Consider the following 18,453-nt stretch of genomic DNA (forward strand, 5'->3'; position numbering starts at 1 on the left):
AGAGATGCCCCGTCACCCTCCCACCAGCGGCCCTACATGTCTATGGTGCGGTTAAAATTGGCGGGAGGGGCACTGAAAGGACAATGACTGTTTGCTGGCAGTGATGTCCAAGCACCCCCCCCACCAAGGGTCCTAAATGTCTATGGTGCAAATAAAATCGAGGGGAGGGGCAAATCCATGCAGCGGCCACAGGAGGAGGGCCACTGGCAGGTAGTCCACCCCCCGCAGCACACTGCAATACAGACACCCTCCCCTTCACCCTATTGCATGTTTGTATGAGGAAGGGGATATGTTGGGGTCAGTTGGCAGACTGACCCCCGATGGTCAGGCACCAACGGGACCTAGGCAGCCAGACCGGCCGCGGCCCCCCCTGAGAAGGTGCTTTATACCGGTGGTCCCCAACCTTTTTGTGACTGCGGACCGGTCAGCCCGTGAGGATTTTACTATGTGAGATTGATATGTGAGATGTGAAAGTATTTTTATCTTATCTTATATTGCTAGACAACTTCTCAGCCGCAGGAACAGAACTATAGAAAGTGCTGAAGATCCTGAAATGATTTTCTGGAACAAACCAATATAAACTTTAAACTGTTGCACCTTCAAAAGGTCTACTTTAGACAGATATTGAAAAAAATGTAGTTCATCGATTCTGATTATTCTGCTATTTCTGTATTTCTTCATGTGAAACTGTTTTGTATCAGTTTTACTACAAACAGTTGTGAAGTCCTGTTGTTCAGTTCATAACACTGATTCTCTAAAACCTTTGGTTATCTATCAGAGGGTTTTTCTTTTTTAGAAAATCTGAAAAAGTCTTAACAATGAAGCTCAGCTCTGGAGTTGGTTCACAGCAGATTTATTCACCAGCTCAGGAGGTTTTAGGGAGAACCATGGGAACAAAAGTCACCTGGAGAGCAGACTGCAGAGAGTGGTTGTAGAGTTTCTTGAATTCTGCTCTGATATCCAGCAAATCAATCTCCGACCGGGTTACCATGATGCGGGTCAAAGTGGACTCATGGGTTCCACCGCCCTGCAGAACAACAGTGGGAAAACTTTCTCACAATTGCCTTTTAAAAACCCTCCAAAGCTTTAAACCTGTGTTACCAAGCAAACTCTTCTCCTGAAACCATGAAAGTAAGGTCTGAAATAACTCCACTGATATTCTTCTGATCGATAACTGGTTGAAGGAAGGCACCGTGTTCTTTCAAAACAACCATCTTCCAAATTCACACTCAACAAGTCATGTGCAAAAAGTGGATGTAGTCGGAGTAAGGGGCCAAAGTCTATTCTCAAAGAGGACAGCTGACGGAAGCCCCCGGAGGATGAGGCAAAGACTCACCTTCATGCTGTTGTGCAAACACTCAGCAAAATAAGCTGGCTGGCTCTTCACACACTTCACTGTAGAAGGAAGCGCAGCAGATTTTAGTCAGATGGAGAGGAAACCTGCATGTGCAGCTCCATAGGCTCATCAACTCACCAACTGCTACCAGCAGATTTCTCAGATTCCCAGACATCTCTGCCTCGATGCTTTGCTGCAGTGTTTTCCCACTGATGTTTTTGTATTCAACAAGGGCTGCGAAAACAGAAGAACTTTCAAGTCACTCCTTGCATCTCCAAAAGAAAGCCTTTGTGTTGTTCACCGTGAACTGTACGCACTCTGTCTGATCTGGGGGATACTTTTTCGGCAAAGGATCTCTATAAACTTGGCTTCATCTGTTCCCCATTTCTTCTCCCCTGCACTGTAGAGAGTCTTGTGGGACAAAAACATCCAGTTGAACAGCAGCTCTTTCTGAATCAAGACACATTCTGGATGTCATTTCCTACATCCCTCCACACCTTGGCATCTTCTCTGGCCTTCTCGACATCGGCTGAAGTGTCTTGTTCCCGGTTGCCCTGGAAGCCAAGAGTGAGAGGAGTCATTTTCCAGCTTTTCTTTATGATAAGAGAGAGTCAAAGTTTTACCTCGGGGCTGTGTGGGTGATCACCCAGGGGGCAATCTCATCCGGAGCACACAGCAGTCCAAAAAGAACATTAGCAGTGTTTTTTTTCTCCACTGGTTTTCTGGACTAAATCTGGCCTTTTCCACGTAACATAAAGAAACATGCTCTAGGGTGCCATGTTTATCATGTTAACTTGCTGCTATAATGAGAAAATGATGCACTCTCTGCTTTCTAATAAATAAAGATTTCTTTCACAAAATCAATGTGGAATGGTCACAATATAGTATATATACAATATAGATGCTGTCTTAACATAAGGAAGACTAAAAGAAATGTGCTTCAAATTGTTTGGGAAAATAATAATTGGTTTTATTCATAACTGTTCCTTAAATAGGAAATGATTCATTTAATGATTCATTTTCTGAGAATAGACAGTGGCATATTTTTTGATTGATCTGTGATCGACTACTCTGGTCTGGATGTCAAAACATCCGCATTACAATTATAACATATTCAGTGCTTACATTTACATGTCATTTTGAATAATTACATTAATTTTACATTGTTTTCATTTAACTTTTCTTCAAGTATTTAGTTTTGAGAATTTTATTTGTTGATCGTGTTTCGGTTGATCTTGTCTGACTTCGTGTAGGTGAGACGTGCAGCTTCCGTTCGCCCATTATGACAGTGGACTTGACTGATGCAGTATCGTGTCTTGTGTCATTTCTTCACTATTCCCCTTTTAACAAATGCACGCTATTGGGTGTACTGGATTATTTAACAAATGAGTCAAACCAGCCACATGGTTAAAGAAGATTAATTTCCAGTTAGGCTAGTCTGTTTAATTAGCTCATTGGTGGATTTCATCCATGGGGGGTCCAGTGTTACACCCAGGGTACCAAACGAGCCAGAACCCCCTCTGACAAGACATGATCTAACCTGATGAGCTTTGGACGATGAATGTTCTGAACTGACTGCTTTCTCTCCTGAGTGGACCTGCAGCTCCTGCTCTGCTTTGTTTTCCAGCAGTACTGAGGGTTTGTATTTCCGTATTTACTGTTGGGGCAAAACCGGTTTGACAAAAGGACACGTTGCACAAGGTTTTCTAATAGTTGTGTAAAGGCAGGGTGGATAAGTGAAACAAAAATCCAGATTGTTTTCTCTCTTCTGTTTACCATGTTTTTGATTCTGATTTGATTTTTCTTTCTGTTTTTCTCAGCTGTTGCATGTCATCTAGTTCTCTGTAAAGTTTTCCAGATCAGATTACAGAAATGCTTCTGGTTTAATTTACTCCAAACCTTCTTTTTTTAAAGTCAGACACTTGTTTTGTATTAAGGTCATTTTAGTTTTCGTTCTTTACCAAATGTAATGCTTTTGTTTTTTGACTTCTTGCTGCAGCAGACATTTTTTCCAATAAATATGGGATTTTTCTCAAGCTTCTCTGTGTTCTCCTTCTCTCCATCCATGAATCTCCTCTGTGATCTTCCTCTAGACCTCTTTCCTGGTTTCTCCAACCTCAACATCCTTTCACCAATATCATCTTGTTCCTCCTCTCAACATTTCATCTCCAGATGCTTCCCTGCATTAATCTCCAGAACATCTACATGATCTGATCCTTTGATGGATTCATTCCTGATCCATCCTGATCTTTCCCAAAGAGAAGCTCAGCATCTTTCTCTCGTCTTCCTCTGCCCACAAACACTTCTTCCACCTACAGTCGTTCTACTTCCAGTAGAAGCTTGTCGGTCCTTCCTGACGCGAGCCTCTGCACTCATGTGAACTGACTTTGGGATTGGGCCCCGTGTGCTTGTATTGTTTGCTTTAAAAAAAATCTTAAAGTCAAGTAAAAAATGAAGCTAAGATCTATAATAAGCTGAGATCAATGGATCTCCAGTTTGACTTTATTGGATAAACTGACTGTTTTAATGCTACACCATTATAAAATGAGATCTATTGCTAGTTGCAGTTGTCATAGAGTTGTTGACAAGGATCATTCCAGTTTAATTTAGAAGATGTTGTGGGACCCCAAAACACAGTTACATATTTTTAAAATTTCTCCTGGTGCCCAAACCAACCTGAGCCAGGAGCAGAAGTGCTTTGGAGAAGTCCCCAGACACTTTCTTTTCCAGCTCAGTAGTCAACTGCTTCTGAGTTTCTGTTGACACAAACATGAAACATGTCATGACATTCCTCAAAGAAGAACAGGCTTTACTTGTGCTGATTAACACAAAGAGCATTTGGCTTGTTTTACCTTTTAAGAAGGCCTCAGTGAGCGCCTTGATTTCCTGGTTAGACCGAGAGGAAAAGATTTCCACCAAGACGTCGCCTTCTGTGCCAACTCCCTGCAAACACAGCATCAGTCTTTCCACGGGACAGTCCACATGGTGTGAGAAGCATTTTTTCAGAGGGAGACTGATTTAGAAAGTAATGAAAAACAGACTTTGATGGCTCTCATCACTTCATGACAGTCGTACTCTGCAGGAGGGGTCACCAGTGCCACCAGCAGGTCTTTGAAGTCTCCACTTGTCTCGTCTTTCAGGTCCTTGAGTAACATCTGTCATACAGAAAAGCCAGAAAATGGTCACCTGCTGTCAGTGACATGTTCTGCATGCCAAATGTTTTGGTGCTTGTGTTTGTGTTGGTGCATGTTTTGATCATGTGAAAATAATTAATGAGTACACAAAAACAGCCTCAAAGCAACAGATGAGAATGTGCTGTTCTGGATAAAGGCAGGCTGCACGCACTCTGCTGGTGGCCTTTTGATAGGCGGCGCAGATGAGCTGCCTCTGAGCGCTGCTTCTGTGAGCCAGGATGTCCGTCAGCGTCTTCTCATCTGTTCCTGTAAGATTTTCACAAGCATCCATCAGATGAGAGAACCAGCATAGACTGTTCAGCAATGACTTCTCTAAAACACTCAGAGTGACTAGGTTTTATTCTGAAGGACAATTTTGGCTTGTTTATTGTAGAGCCCAGGTTGGAACTTGATTCTTCTCTCATTTGTATTCTCTTTTGTCACGTCACAAGCTTGAAATGTCTGTTTCCTTCCAGCACAGCAAAAGCTGTGGGACATCAATCCTCCTTAGTTTCTCTGCATATTTAACAAAAAAACTCTTAACAGTCACTCAACTAAACTTTACTGGGATGAGGAAACATTTCCAGTTAGCAATGATAAAAACCTCAACTTGAGAACATCAAATACACATTCTCAACATGCATCATAAATGATGAATGTTTAATCCAAAATCTTTAGATTTGTTTGTATATCTAGAAATATTTTTTAATCTGAACGGAGACTTTCAAACATTGCTTTAAAGCTATGACAGTCCATCTTTGATTTATTTTCTCTTTTGAAAATGAAGATTATCTAACCAATTCATGCACATTTGTGGACAAAACAACTATTTTCAAATGTAAGACTAGATTCTTCAATCCTGTAGCACGTGTAAGACTGTGAAGAAGTGAAGCGTGTACCGAGTCCTTTCATGGCCTTCCTCAGAGCTTTGGCATCCTCGTCTGCATTAAAGGCGACTTTGGCTTTGACTGTTCCCCTTTCTCCTGCCTGAATCAGATGAACCCAAACATTTACAGTCTCAGAATTTGATGATCAGTTACTTAAGATCACGGAGAGGAAAATTGAGGTTTCATATCAGAACCTACTTTTGCAGTAAAAGATGAAGGAGCTTCTACAAGACTTTCCAAATCCTCCTGAAAAAATTTCAGATGATTTTCACTTGGAAAGTTTGATCAAAATTCGCATTAAAATGAAATTGTTGAAATAGAACTTGTTTTACCCATAAGGATCCCATGATGAAAGCTGAATATTCTGTCAAACGTGTGGATATTTTAAAAAGGTGCAAACATTTATGTGTTTTAAAGATTTCAGAGAATCAAACAAAACCTTCAGCAAGGATAAAAAAAAGTATTAGAAGTCAGAGATAGCATCACAGTTCTAAAGTCAGAGGATCCTTCTGCAAACCACTGGAGAGCAGGTTTAGTTTCTGATAAATGGATGACACACATCTTTCGTGTTTGGCTCTTGCCGAGGACAGACGCACTTTTTTTCTCTCCTCCCCTCCTGTGTTGCTCCCAAGGCTTCTGTCTGTCTCCCTGTGAGCTGCTGTTTTTGCTCTCGACTACTCTTCTGCTTTTTAAACTCTGAAAATGGATCTGATCCACTGGTCTTTTAATGCGATCGACAAAATTTACTCCACGCTAAGGAATGGGAAAGCGGACCCCTTCCCAGACGGAACCCACGCGGCTGGATACACCAACGATCCATGGGGCAAGTGGAGGCTGATGTGTCTGGCCCAGCTGTCTGTGGAAGATGTTGAAGATGTATATCTACTCGTGTTCCTGATTTTTGGATACCTCGCTATTGGGATCGGAGGATATCTCAACTATCAGGCGGTCTCGGAGGTGAAGCTCATGAGAAGCGAGGTGATGCTCGCTAGAAGTGAGCTGAAGACTGTGAGAGGCGAGCAGTCTGATCTCTTTGGGAAGTTATTTCGGGAAGAAGAGACTCTTGGAGACAGACTTTCACAAGTGGATCAGAAGCAGTCTGCTTCTCTTGCCCATCTGAGCAGAATGCTCCCGACCCTTGAACTTGTGCGGAAGATGGATGTCAACTTGGAGCGACTTACTGCCCAAACAGAAGGGAGACTGGCCTAAATTGCCCACATTCCGCCCCATTTTGAAATTCGCCTCAAAGACTCAGTCGGACCAGTGAAGGACTCAGCCTGCAGTACAAAAACAACTGCTGGCACCTGAAACAATTTTATCTTGTCGGATCCCCCTTAGCCGATGGCGCTGCCTTGGCTCTCAAAACATACCGCTTCTACAGAGCAGCTGTGTGAAGACGAAAACTGCTGCTCATCCCTCCTTGACCTCGACATTCCTGCAATCTCCCTCCCCTCCCAAGCGTAGTCTGGATGTGTGCTCCTGGAAGCAGCTAAAGGACTATTGCAAAGTTGCCCCCCCCCTCCGCCCATCCCACCCACCAAACCTCATGTATTGTGTCTTCGAATGTATTGTGCTTCTTAGTTATGGTGTATTTTTTTGCTTGTATGTAAACATTGTACGCAGTGTTGAGATATGACCTTTTTTTGCCACCCATTAAACCTCCCCCCTCCCCCTCGTGGCCTTCTTCTCCCACGCTAATAAGGGGCGCCGCTCAGTGGACGCTTCCGCAGTGAACCTTGAACTGTCTGTTTACTTCTCTCTGTTTATCTTGTTCTTGGTTGTACTGAAAAACAATGAATTTCCCCCCAGGGGATTAATAAAGTATCTTGTTGATTGACATCTGGAGTCTTATAGACTGCAGGTATACGTTCGGCCCTAAATCATTTCAATAACCCTCTAACACCTGAGGTGTTGCCAGTGACGCTTAAACACAAAATCTTTAATTTACTATAATTTTTTAATTGTTAACACGATAATTCCAGTAAGATCTGAAGGAGAAAAGCGGCTCGATGAGCCGATTTCCTCCTGGAATTACGTTGATTAAAAAAAAAATACAGTACATGAAAGAACGTCAACACGAGTCAGAGGCAGACAAACACTTGTTTCTCGGGTCTTTTAAGTCATTTTAATCCCTTCAACTCAACGATTGCCACTGGAAGTTAAAAAACAACCTACCTGGATCTGGATCTTTGCCTGGACAGAAGAGCTTTCTGCCACACCTTCAGATTCCCTGGAAACACTCCTGAAAACTCAGCCAGTCTGACCTGTTTGCTTTAAAGGTGATGCATTCAAGGACATTGTGTACATTTCACAGTAGCTAAAAATCAAAGCCAAACTAATAGATTACTTGCTAATCTGTTTACGCCAACACCTATTTCAGAAAAGCAAAGATCCTATTTGTTAAATATTTAGACATATTTTTATTTGGAACAGAATAAATTACCTGAAGGTTTTTGATTTCAGATAAAGTTTATTATTAAAAAAGGCACCAGATACAGACAGGCATCAAATTGATAGTATTGATTTATCCCCATAAAATAGTAGCACCAAAAATATCCTGTCTTCACCCACAGTCCCCACGCTCTTGTTGATCAGGCACACAGTTGGGGGTGGGGGGTGGGGGGGCAAAAGAGAAAGACACAAGTGAAGATGCCATTTTCTCACTGTAGTGCTTTGAAACCAGTGTAGAAAAACAACTCATCAACTCCAAGGTACATCAGTAGTCACACATGAGAATCCACACATGAAAGCTTTGAGGAGTCTGTGTCTTTGGGCAGGACAGAAACACAGCTTTGATCAGGTCCAGCAGGTAAACCAGTGGTTCTGTTCATGTGAACAGCAGTAAGGCTAAAGGTCAGCTGGGTCCACACACGTCTGACTCCTCAGGAGGAAGAGCCAGCATGGCACTTCAGACTGGCAGCTATCAGAGCAGAGAACACTGAAAAATATCACCAAACCATGACAGTAGATGTGTCTCTGAGTGAGGCTGGACATACATTTAAACACAGCTGCTGCTTCTGGTTTGAATAGAAAAGAGGAGTAATTGCACTTGAAGGCTTTTGGATTTTTTTTCCCACTCATTCCACCTCAAACACATTTGTTCTTAATCATAAAAAAATATGTATTTTATGTCTTTATAATTCGACATTCTGCTTCTAATATGAAAACAGCTGATGGGAGAGAGTGACCTCATGTTCTCTGGACACAACACTGAGATATTCAGAGTAATCAGTCTCAGGGAAATGTTGCCTGTGAAGTCAGTGTTTGAAGTGTGACTGAAGGGTTTGGGAAGACTCTGAGGGTTTGTGTTGGGCCTCAGCAGGATGAGTGAGCTGCATGTTAAGATGAGGACATTCCCAGCAGGGACATGTCTGCAGGAGGGAGGTTCACTGCTGTCAGAGCCACAGAGCGGAGGAGCTGGACAGGAGGAGGAGTGGCCTGACGTGGGTGTGGATTCCCGCTGCAGCCTGACCATCATTGTTCCTGCTCCAAAGCGACCTGTGAATGCTTGGACATCTTTCAGGAGTTTCTGGCAGCAGCTGGAGTCCTCCGTCACTCCCGCCTCAGACCTCGGTGCCGTCGTTCAGGTTGTTGTGCAGCTTGACCTCCAGGTTGACCTGTTTCACTTTGGCTTCCTGGTTGCGGTTGATGTTGATGTTTCTCACCGTGCAGTGCTTACTGCTGAAGTTCTTCTCCACACACTTGTCCATGCACACCTCCATCTTAGTGTTGAGGGGATACTCCTCGCAAGTCTTTTGGGAGTTCTTCCTCTTGGCTGAGTGGCGGCAGCGGCGGAACAGGAAACAGGAAGCCAGCAGGGCCAGGACCAGCAGCGTGACGGCGGCCACCCCGCCGCCCACCGAGCTGCCCACGTGGGCATTAAAAGTGGCAGAAGGGAGCTCCTCCAGGTGCAGAGACTTGATGTTTGTGCCATTCTTCACCTGATCCCCCTCATTGTCATAGATTAGGGACTCGTCCACCGTCAGACGCCCACTCCGGTCTACCAGGTCACGTCTGGAGCGGCTCAGCTGAGCGGTCACAGAGCGTTGGATTCTGGGATTGGAGCGAGACTCTGGGCTGATCACATAGATCACCTGCAGGTACCACTGGTGCCCCGCCTCCACCTGTCAGTCAGAGATAAGACAGAGGTGAACCGCAGCCGAGTGTGCTGCAGCTCCAGACCCTGACAGACTTGTAAACATATACAACTCTGACTTGGTTAGAAGAGAGTCCCTGAGCTGTAACCAAACACGTTTATCCTATTCAGCAAGTCATCCATCTTTACTGGCCTGCTGCTGCAGAAGAGAAAGGTTAATGTTTGAGTCAGAGCTGCTTTCAAAGGGTTGGGCCCAATCCGAATACTCCCCTTCTCCCTCTCCCTTAGCCCTCCCCCTTCGTTTATCCCTCCGTTCTTGCTCCAAATGGAGGGTGATGAAAAAAATAGTGTCTAATATTTCGGACGTGACTTCCATTCAATGACGTCATCAACTTCGCCAGTCCGCTAGCGTTAGCGCGGCGCTTCCAGCGGTTTAATATCCATAACAACAGCGGTTTTGTAACTTTAAAAAGGTCGTGCTACAACATAAAGTCATTACTTACATTTAAATATAAACATCTGCGGTTCAGAGCGCACCAAAGGGAAGAAAAGCGCTTCTTCGCGCAACACGGTTTACTCTCGCGATAGCGGACTTTAGACCCCTCTGTTTGGAGTGTAAAACTTAAAAAATAATAAGTCCGGACACGACTTTGACTTCAACTGCCACTTCAAATCAAGGAGAAGGGCTAAGGGAAAGGGAGAAGGGGAGTATTCGGATCGGGCCATAGTGATGCATCTGCCCTAGCTGAGCTGGGCTGGGATCAACACTTTTCTGTGGTTTGTGCAAGTTCACCTCCTGTTTGTGGAACAAAGACAGACATCCACGCTAACGTCCGAACTTCTCCCATGCAGAATGTGGGAGGATGTCAGAGTGTCAGGAGAAAACCCAACATGCAGGAGGAGAACACGCAGCTGGGAATGGACCCGGATCTCCACTGCAGAACCACAGGGGGAGTTCTGCTTTTGACAGGTCCTCTTATTTTTGCGGTATTACAACATCAAGAGGATGTTTTCCCAGTGTCTCAGAGAAACTGCTGCATGAGCACATTTACAGTAGAAGTTAGGAGCTACAAGGCCTTTTAATGTAGTCAATAGAGCAAAGCATTCAAATAGCTTTTGTAAAGTAAATCGGTCCCGTTCCAGTGGGCAGGAAAGCGTCTGTGAGCATCTGTCATCAGCCCATCTGCATGAAGATCTGACAGATGAAGCATTTCCGTGAAGGGTCAGGATTCTGGAGTTCATCTGCTCTCCTTCACAGTTGGACTCGTCTGGTTTTGAGGCTGAAGTGCCGCAGTGAAAAGGTTCAGCGTTCTCTAACTGAACAGAAACCGGACTCCCCTCACCTTGTAGAGAGCATCCACTTTCATGGTGAAGCCGTCAACTCCTGGCATGGCTGTCATGGACTGCAGCGCTGGCACGTCCGAGGCAAATTCTGCCTCAAAAGGAACATCGTGGAAAAACTTGTCGCAAATGTCCGGCTGTTTCCGATCCTGCAGGAGAAACAAGGACAGAAGCGGATCAGAACAAAAAGAAGGAAGAAGACGAGCAGCATTCAGATCAAATGCTGATGGTCTGAGGCCATCCTAGCCTGAGATTCAGAGCTCTGAATCTGGAGGAGACATGCAGTACTGCTGATGATAGTTTACAGAGAGATGTCAGATTTAGGGTGGAGTCAAGCCAACATTACAGCTCTGATTTTCCACGGCGAGGCCGGATCTCAGCACTGAACAGCCTCAGGATGTGAGAGCTTCATCCACTGTGGAGGGTTTTCAAGAAGAAACTGCAACTAATTTTTCTTTCCTAACTTTTAAGCATCCTGTCATATTTTCATTTGGTGGACTGTTTCTCCAGCTTGCTTTTGCTTTGTGTGTCTGTGTGCTGGGGTCTTCTGTTAGGATTACTTCTTTCACTTTTCACTATGTATTTATTGTAAAGAACTTTGAGTTGTTTTTCACAGGGATTAGTGCTCTATATATAAAGTTGGTTTTATATATATATATATACATATACACACTGCTCACAAAAATTAAAGAAACACTTTTTTATTGGGCCTGGCATGAATTGAATTAAACCTGTCTGATAATATTCTTGTTGGTTAAGCAGCTGAGGGCCTCATTAATCAATTTCAGCTGTATTGGTGTTCATGGAATTAACAACAGGTGCACTTCAGTGGCAACAATTAGAAAACCCTCAAAACAGGACTGGTGTTACATGTGGAGGTCATTTCAAGTTTCTCCCTCTTGATCTTTTTTGGATGGTTTTCCACTCGTGCTGATTTTGGCTTGATAATTATCTCTACTGGCAGTATGAGGAGATTCCTTAACCCTACAGAAGTTGAACAGGTTGTCCAACTTCTCCAGGATGGCACATCCACACGTGCTGCAGCAAGAAGGTTTAATGTGTCTCCCAGCACAATCTCCAGAACATGGAGGAGATTTCAGGAGACTGGTGGTTATTCTGGGAGAGCTGGACAGGGCCGTAGAAGGTCCTCAACCCCTCAGCAGGACCCATAGCTGCTCCTTTGTGCAAGGAGGAACAGGCTGAGCACTGCTCGTGCCCTACAGAATGACCTCCAGAGGGCCACTGGTGTGAATGTCTCTACCCAAACAATCAGGAACAGACTTCATGAAGGTGGCCTGAGGGCCCCACGTCCTGTAGTGGGCCCTGTGCTCACTGCCCAGCACCGTGGAGCTCCACTGGCATTTGCTCAAGAACACCAGAATTGGCAAGTCCACCACTGGCGCCCTGTACTTTTCACAGACGAGAGCAGGTTCACCCTGAGCACCTGTGATAGACGTGAAAGAGTCTGGAGAAGACGAGGAGAACGTTATGCTGCCTGCAACGTGGTTCAACATGACAGGTTTGGTGGTGGGTCAGTGATGGTCTGGGGAGGCATATCCATGGAGGGACGCACAGACCTCTACTGCCTAGGAAATGGTGCTCTGACTGCCATAAGGTATCCAGATGAAATCCTTGAACCCATTGTCAGACCCTACGCTGGTGCAGTAGGTCCTGGTTTCCTCCTAATGCACGACAATGCCCGGCCTCACGTGTCAAGAGTATGCAGGCAGTACCTGGAGGATGAAGGAATTGAAACAATTGAATGGCCTTCACCATCCCCTGACTTAAACCCAATAGAACATCTCTGGGACATTATGTTTGGGTCCATTAGGCGCCACCAGGTTGCTCCTCAGACTGTACAACAGCTCAGGGATGCCCTCACACAGATCTGGGAGGAAATGCCACAAGACACCATCCGTCGTCTCATTAGGAGCATGCCGCCACGTTGTCAAGCATGCAAACAAGCTGGTGGGGGCCACACAAGATACTGAAAAGCATTTTGAGTTGCAGAAATGAAGTTTTAGAAAAAATGGACTAGCCTGCCACAACTTCATTTCACTCTGATTATATGATGTCTACACAGTTGAGCCTCTGTAGGCTGAAAACTTTTATTTCCATTAAAAGACTTGGCATCCATATATATATATATATAAAGGAACAGGACTGTGCATGCCTGAACAGAAAAATGTAGGATTGCACTTTTTCATGAGCTTCAGTGTCCTCACATGCAACCTTCTGCTATTAAGTTTGACCTTCTGATCCTTCAGCCAGACTCTAGTTTTATTTTATATTAACCAAACAAATGTAAGTCTTCCACAACCCCAGACTTCAACTGTTATGTTGGATAGTTTTCTGTTCAGTGTTCAAGCTTTTGTTTCTCTCCATTTGTCCATTACAGACGCAGAAAAGCAGCTGAAGCTGTGAATGCTGGAAACTCCCCTGAAGCCTCTGATGCAGGGATCCTGCAAGTGCATTTACTAAGCAGCTAAAACACTAAAAACTAAACAAAAAAGACATGAAATAAAGATAATGAGTGTGTCTGGTGAGCTTTCTGTCTGAAATCCTATTCCTGTGATGAGTTCTTTGTTGTCTGAAAGGTGTCTGCTTTCCTCTCCCTTTTCATAGTTAATCATAAAGTGGTCTGTAGGATTGTCTCTGTCATTAATGTCTACATGAAATCACAGCTGGAAACTAGTTCTGGTCGTGGTTCTCCAGATCAGGATTCAAACAGCTCTCTCTCAGTTTAGAAGGAGACAGGTTTAGTGTTAGTAGGTGGCTGTGGTGCAGTGGTAGGGCGGTTGACTCCTCATCAGAAGATTACAGGTTCGATTCCCGCCTTACCCACCCATGTGTGGAAGTGTTCTTGAGTAAGACACTAAACGCCACATTGCCTTTGGTGGAAGGTTGGTGCCAGTGTTCGGCAGCAGAGCCACCATCAGTGTGTGAATGTGTGTGTGACTGTAAAGCGCTTTAGGCCTTCAAGGAAGGTAGAAATACACCATTTAACTTCATGAAATGCTGTTCAAATTCATTCTGATCTGATCAGAAATCCAGAGAAGGTACAGGTGAGCTCCACAGTCACCACAGAGGTCACCTACACTGAGGCCCCCCAAGTGCGTTTGAAGAGATTTAAAAATCAAACTTTTAGTCAGATTTAGCTGGAGGACCTGAAGAGTTTGAACACAGAGCGTGTGTGTACCAGCAGCAGAAAGCGATGTTTCAGATGCTTGTTGGGCTGGATGCAGCCGTACTGCGGGCCCTCGTTGTACAGCGTTCCTGTGGGGTCAAAGAAGGGCACGTATCCGTCTCGACCTGTGCACAGGTAAACCTTCTCCAGCTGCAGTTTGTATGCTGCATTCAGGTTCTGCTCCGGGTTCCACATCACCCGGCCGTAAAGAGTCTGGCCTGCAGGGGGCAGCAAAGTTAGAATGGAGGTTTCTGCCACACAGAACCATCACATCCCACATTCCCATCGTACCCATGGAGAAGGCTCCCTTGTAGTCCATGTCAGCCATAGAGACGTCAGCAGAGGCTGGATTCATAAGGAAAACCTTGTCGTTGTTGCACAGCTGGAACTCGGTGTTGAGCGAGTAAACCACAGGAACGGGCCGGTTGGTCTGCTGGAAGGCGATTGGAACCAAAAACCTTCCAGAAAAAAATGAGTACGATAAAGAATGAATATAGCCACTCCCTCAAGGCAGCAGACTGAAGACCAAGCAAAAAACACAATAGAAATAAAGATTCAAAGATTTATCAAATCTATTGAAGATGTAAACTTATAAATTGCATGGAAAATGTAGAAAATGTTCCTATCTTCTTACTTCTAATCATAAATATATTAGTATGTATACATACAGCATACACACGTGACACATTCAATATAATGTTTGTCAAATAGAGTTTGATTCAATGTTTGAAAGGCCGTGTTAAGAAGCAAACTAATAGCATGAGTTCTCTGAACTCTTTTTTACATAGTCACCATAATCTGGTTCCTAACTTCTCTTATAGTCAGTGCAGAACACAGATGTTTGTTGTTTTACAGAAGGACCGCCATACTTCTCTGGAGCATGTGCTGTACAGGACAGGGGTTTATCACCGGGGTCCATCCAGGGCTGAGTGGGCTGAACGGTGCAGGGAATCAGGAAGACTGTGTACTCTCCAGAGTAGTCCTTCCTGATGAGGAGCACAACTGGATTATAGACGTGAAATTAAGTATTTTTCTCTTCCACAGACACGTGATTCATATCCATGAACAGGATGTGGCAGCATTGAGCTTGTCTTTTCTTTTGCTGTTTCCACACCCCTTTAACTGAAAGAGGCTTGTGGCTGCATTTTCTGTATGCGGAAGCAAATCGGTTGCACCGCTCACCCCGCATGCGCGAACCACACGTCACTTCCGCTCTTCACCCACTATACCTCAGAGTCATTTCCAAACAGTAAAACTCCTTGATCACAAGAATTTATGTTTTTCTCAACAACCGAGAGCTTCTCCTGACTGGATTACAGTGCGGAAAAAAAAGCCACAGAGTTACCGTTAATAATGTATTTGGATTACTGGATAAAATAAAGTGTCTTGAAGTGGCGCTGTATCCTCTTAGCTTAGGGAGTGAACTGCCGTCATGTAAAACTGCAGAAGAAGAAAACATTTGTAGTCCGTTTGTAGTCACTGCAAGATCGTAAGGTCCTGATCCTTAACGTGTATTTTTCCTTTCATTTTTTCAACAATAGGTGAATGTTTTCACTATGATAAACATTTTAAGTGCTATATTAACATCCTTCGAGGTTATTATTGTTGTTACCGTCTGAAGACCGGAAAATGCTTTAGAGGAAGTGACGTTTGGTTCGCGCATGCGGGTTTGCTTCCGCATACCGAAAATGCAGCGACACCGCTCAAGACAAGCGGTCAATCAAACGTTAGAGGCGGGCCCAGAGGGCACCACATGCTTTTACTGAGATATCTGATTGGTCAATTTAGAACTTGAATAACTTGCAATAAGGAAAAAATACCTTTAAAAAAATAAGACAAGAAGACGTTAAAAAATGAATCAGATCAATAATGATTATTCTGACCAACAGAATGAGTAACAGCTGTTTGTTTCTCTACAGAAGTCTATGGGATTCTGGATTCTCTGAACCAGCAGGTACTTCTGGTCTGGAACATCAGGGGGAGGAGTCACTCAGTCCAGTTATCTTATACAGTCAATGGATGTGAAGTAACTGATGCAGATGTGAAGGCGTGTTTGACATTTGTACAAATGCCTAAAGGAATACACAGACTTTGACAGAAAAGCTCAAACTGATCTGCTGGTTTCCAGCTAGTCTGACTAAACTCATTTAAGTTCATCTTCAAAGAGAAGCTTAGACTTTTAACACTTTGCTTAGGGAAAGCTCTGACATAAGGGATTATCTATAGTTTTCAATGTATTTTCAGGAAAATCAGATTAAAATGAGATTACAGTAGGATCTCTAATCTATTACCATGGTTACTCCTGGCGGTTTAATTCGATTTTGGAATAGTGCGAGCCTGCTGGAGCAGATTCTGACAACAGGGTTGAATGACATGTTGGCTGGAACATGACAAAAGTGCTCTGAATAAAACTCCCTCAGCAATGCTGTGCATTTCTTTCCCATCACCCTATTTGGTGTTTCATCCATATACTCTGCAGGACAGGATATTTTAAAGGATTCTCCAGTTGCTTCCCTTCCAAAGTGAAATGCTGAGTTTGTTATGGATGCAGATTTCTCTAAAGAATTTCACCTTGAAAAACCAAGACATCCCTTCTATGTCATCCGAGCTACAGAAAGAACCTTCTTGTTACTTGATAAATGCTGTTTAAAACCACCAAAGAGATCATTGACAATGTCTTTCTAAAGTCTGTGATTTCTCTGTAATGAAATGAACCCAAAACATTTCCTAAAAACATGTAAATAATGGTATTTGCTAAGTGTTGTAAGTGGAATTGAGGAAAGAATTTCTACACTTGTCTGACGGATTTACGATCCAGCAGATAGTTCCAGCTGTGCAGCTGAATCTGACCTGCTGTAGGAGCTGGTGGCTCTCCATAGCTGGTAGGGGGAGTCAAAGGTCTGAGCGCTCCACAGCAGCTTCATGTCAAACTCGATGCCTCCCAGGTGGTCAGGAGCCATCAGACGGGAGCTGTGGCCCGGCAGAGTGTGGTGCTCGGGGACAAACTGACCTGCAGGGGAAATGGAGACTCAAATGGACCTGCAATCCATGCTACTGTCATGAAACTAGCATTGCATCGCTGTGATCAAATTATTTTTTGTAAAAACACGTCACTGTAACGTCCCCTAAAAGTAACTACTGTATAACAAAGATTGGTGTGTTAAAACTTGACATACTGTACCTTCTCTGTAGGATAATAACTACATGTGTGTTGTATTGTGACTATGATGTTAGTTATATGTCAGGTTAATGTGAAAACATCAGTCACTGCAGGCTCCCTGTGCTGTTAGTCATACAAATACAGTGTCATGCCATGTAATCTCTCTCCTTTGAATGAAAGGGTAACACTACAATGTGAATTCCACCGTAACATGGCTGTTACCGTCATTTCATCTGCGTTCTGTTTGTCAGGGCTCTGGATGAACTGGTTGCACCGGTGGGCCTGACCTTTGACCTTAGGGGCAGTCGTCCAGCAGGGAGGTTTTAACTCAGCAGTTCGGTAAATGAGATAACAGAGGTTGGTGCTTCACTGAGCTGAAATTCACATTTTGAAAAAAGCTACCTTGTCACTTTGTTGCTGTTTTTATTGTTTCTTTAATTTTGTTTCGATTTCTGAAATGTTATCTTCAAAAATATTTTTGCATTGAGTAATTTGTGGATGTGATTTGAACTCCAGGGCCACCGTAGTTAATAGTTTTTACATTTTTTATTACTAGCTCCACCTCCCAGCAGCACTGGTAGGTGCTCAACCCAAGCTCAACAGCGCGGATTTAGAGGTTCAGAAACCATCCCTCTGGCTGGAGTTTTGGAACTGCAAACATGCGGGAACGTCTGGACTGGCGCCGGTCAGAGCGGGGAATGACCATGGCTTTCAGTGGAACAGTCAGTAGGTCAGTAAGAGTTTATCTTAAAAGTTCTGTTTTTCTCTTCCTTTTACCGAACAACTGGGCACACCGGTGCAACCTGGGAATTTTTTTGTTTCACCACTGAAACATTGAGTCTAAAGCAGTGGCAGTGACAGTAATATTTGCGAGGGAAAAGGATGGCAGTCTAGATGGGGCTGAATAATTCCATTCTTGCCTTCCTGGAAACCTGTTAGAAATATCAGACACAGATTCAATAAAATAATTGTTGAAAGCATCAGCCATGTCTTTAGATTTTGTCATTATTTTTCCATCTAACTGAATTGGCAATGGTTTTGCTTTTTTAGTATTTTGGTTGCCCAGTAGATTTTCAATGTACTTCCAGGTTATTTCCGGATTTCCCTTTGCATTATTCAATGCGGTTATGAAAAAGTTTGCTTTAGATTTCCTTATTTCTTTCTCAACCTTATTTCTCAAGGAGGCAAACTGGTGTCTGTTTTGCCCTGATTTAATGGACAGCTTTAAGCATTGATCACGTTCTTTCATCAGTTTTAAAATAGATTTGTTTAG

General features: G+C 43.8%; 2 protein-coding genes across 2 annotated transcripts in view; both read right to left on the bottom strand.

The window, feature by feature from the left end:
• Positions 1–7,661, bottom strand: part of anxa3a (annexin A3a) — a 9,562-nt gene extending 1,901 nt beyond the window's left edge. Inside the window, exons 1-13 of the mRNA XM_024260303.2 lie at positions 7,572–7,661; positions 5,729–5,760; positions 5,595–5,642; positions 5,409–5,496; positions 4,682–4,776; positions 4,378–4,491; positions 4,189–4,279; positions 4,013–4,092; positions 1,834–1,890; positions 1,654–1,747; positions 1,475–1,570; positions 1,337–1,395; positions 905–1,027 (exon numbers count right to left, since the gene is read on the bottom strand). Coding sequence (XP_024116071.1) covers positions 905–1,027; positions 1,337–1,395; positions 1,475–1,570; positions 1,654–1,747; positions 1,834–1,890; positions 4,013–4,092; positions 4,189–4,279; positions 4,378–4,491; positions 4,682–4,776; positions 5,409–5,496; positions 5,595–5,642; positions 5,729–5,743 — 960 coding nt within the window. The 5' untranslated portion in view covers positions 5,744–5,760; positions 7,572–7,661. The remainder of the gene's footprint in view (positions 1–904; positions 1,028–1,336; positions 1,396–1,474; positions 1,571–1,653; positions 1,748–1,833; positions 1,891–4,012; positions 4,093–4,188; positions 4,280–4,377; positions 4,492–4,681; positions 4,777–5,408; positions 5,497–5,594; positions 5,643–5,728; positions 5,761–7,571) is intronic.
• A 185-nt stretch (positions 7,662–7,846) lies between these two features.
• The window catches only part of fras1 (Fraser extracellular matrix complex subunit 1), a gene marked incomplete at its 5' end in the record, with an annotated part of 79,968 nt that continues 69,361 nt past the window's right edge, over positions 7,847–18,453 (bottom strand). The window contains 6 exon segments of the mRNA XM_024260302.2: positions 7,847–9,520; positions 10,836–10,982; positions 14,033–14,238; positions 14,312–14,478; positions 14,890–15,006; positions 16,871–17,030. Of these exon segments, the coding sequence (XP_024116070.1) occupies positions 8,960–9,520; positions 10,836–10,982; positions 14,033–14,238; positions 14,312–14,478; positions 14,890–15,006; positions 16,871–17,030 (1,358 nt within the window).

This window comes from Oryzias melastigma, linkage group LG16, assembly GCF_002922805.2.
Source record: "Oryzias melastigma strain HK-1 linkage group LG16, ASM292280v2, whole genome shotgun sequence".
In the NCBI taxonomy this organism is placed as follows: Eukaryota; Metazoa; Chordata; class Actinopteri; order Beloniformes; family Adrianichthyidae; genus Oryzias; species Oryzias melastigma.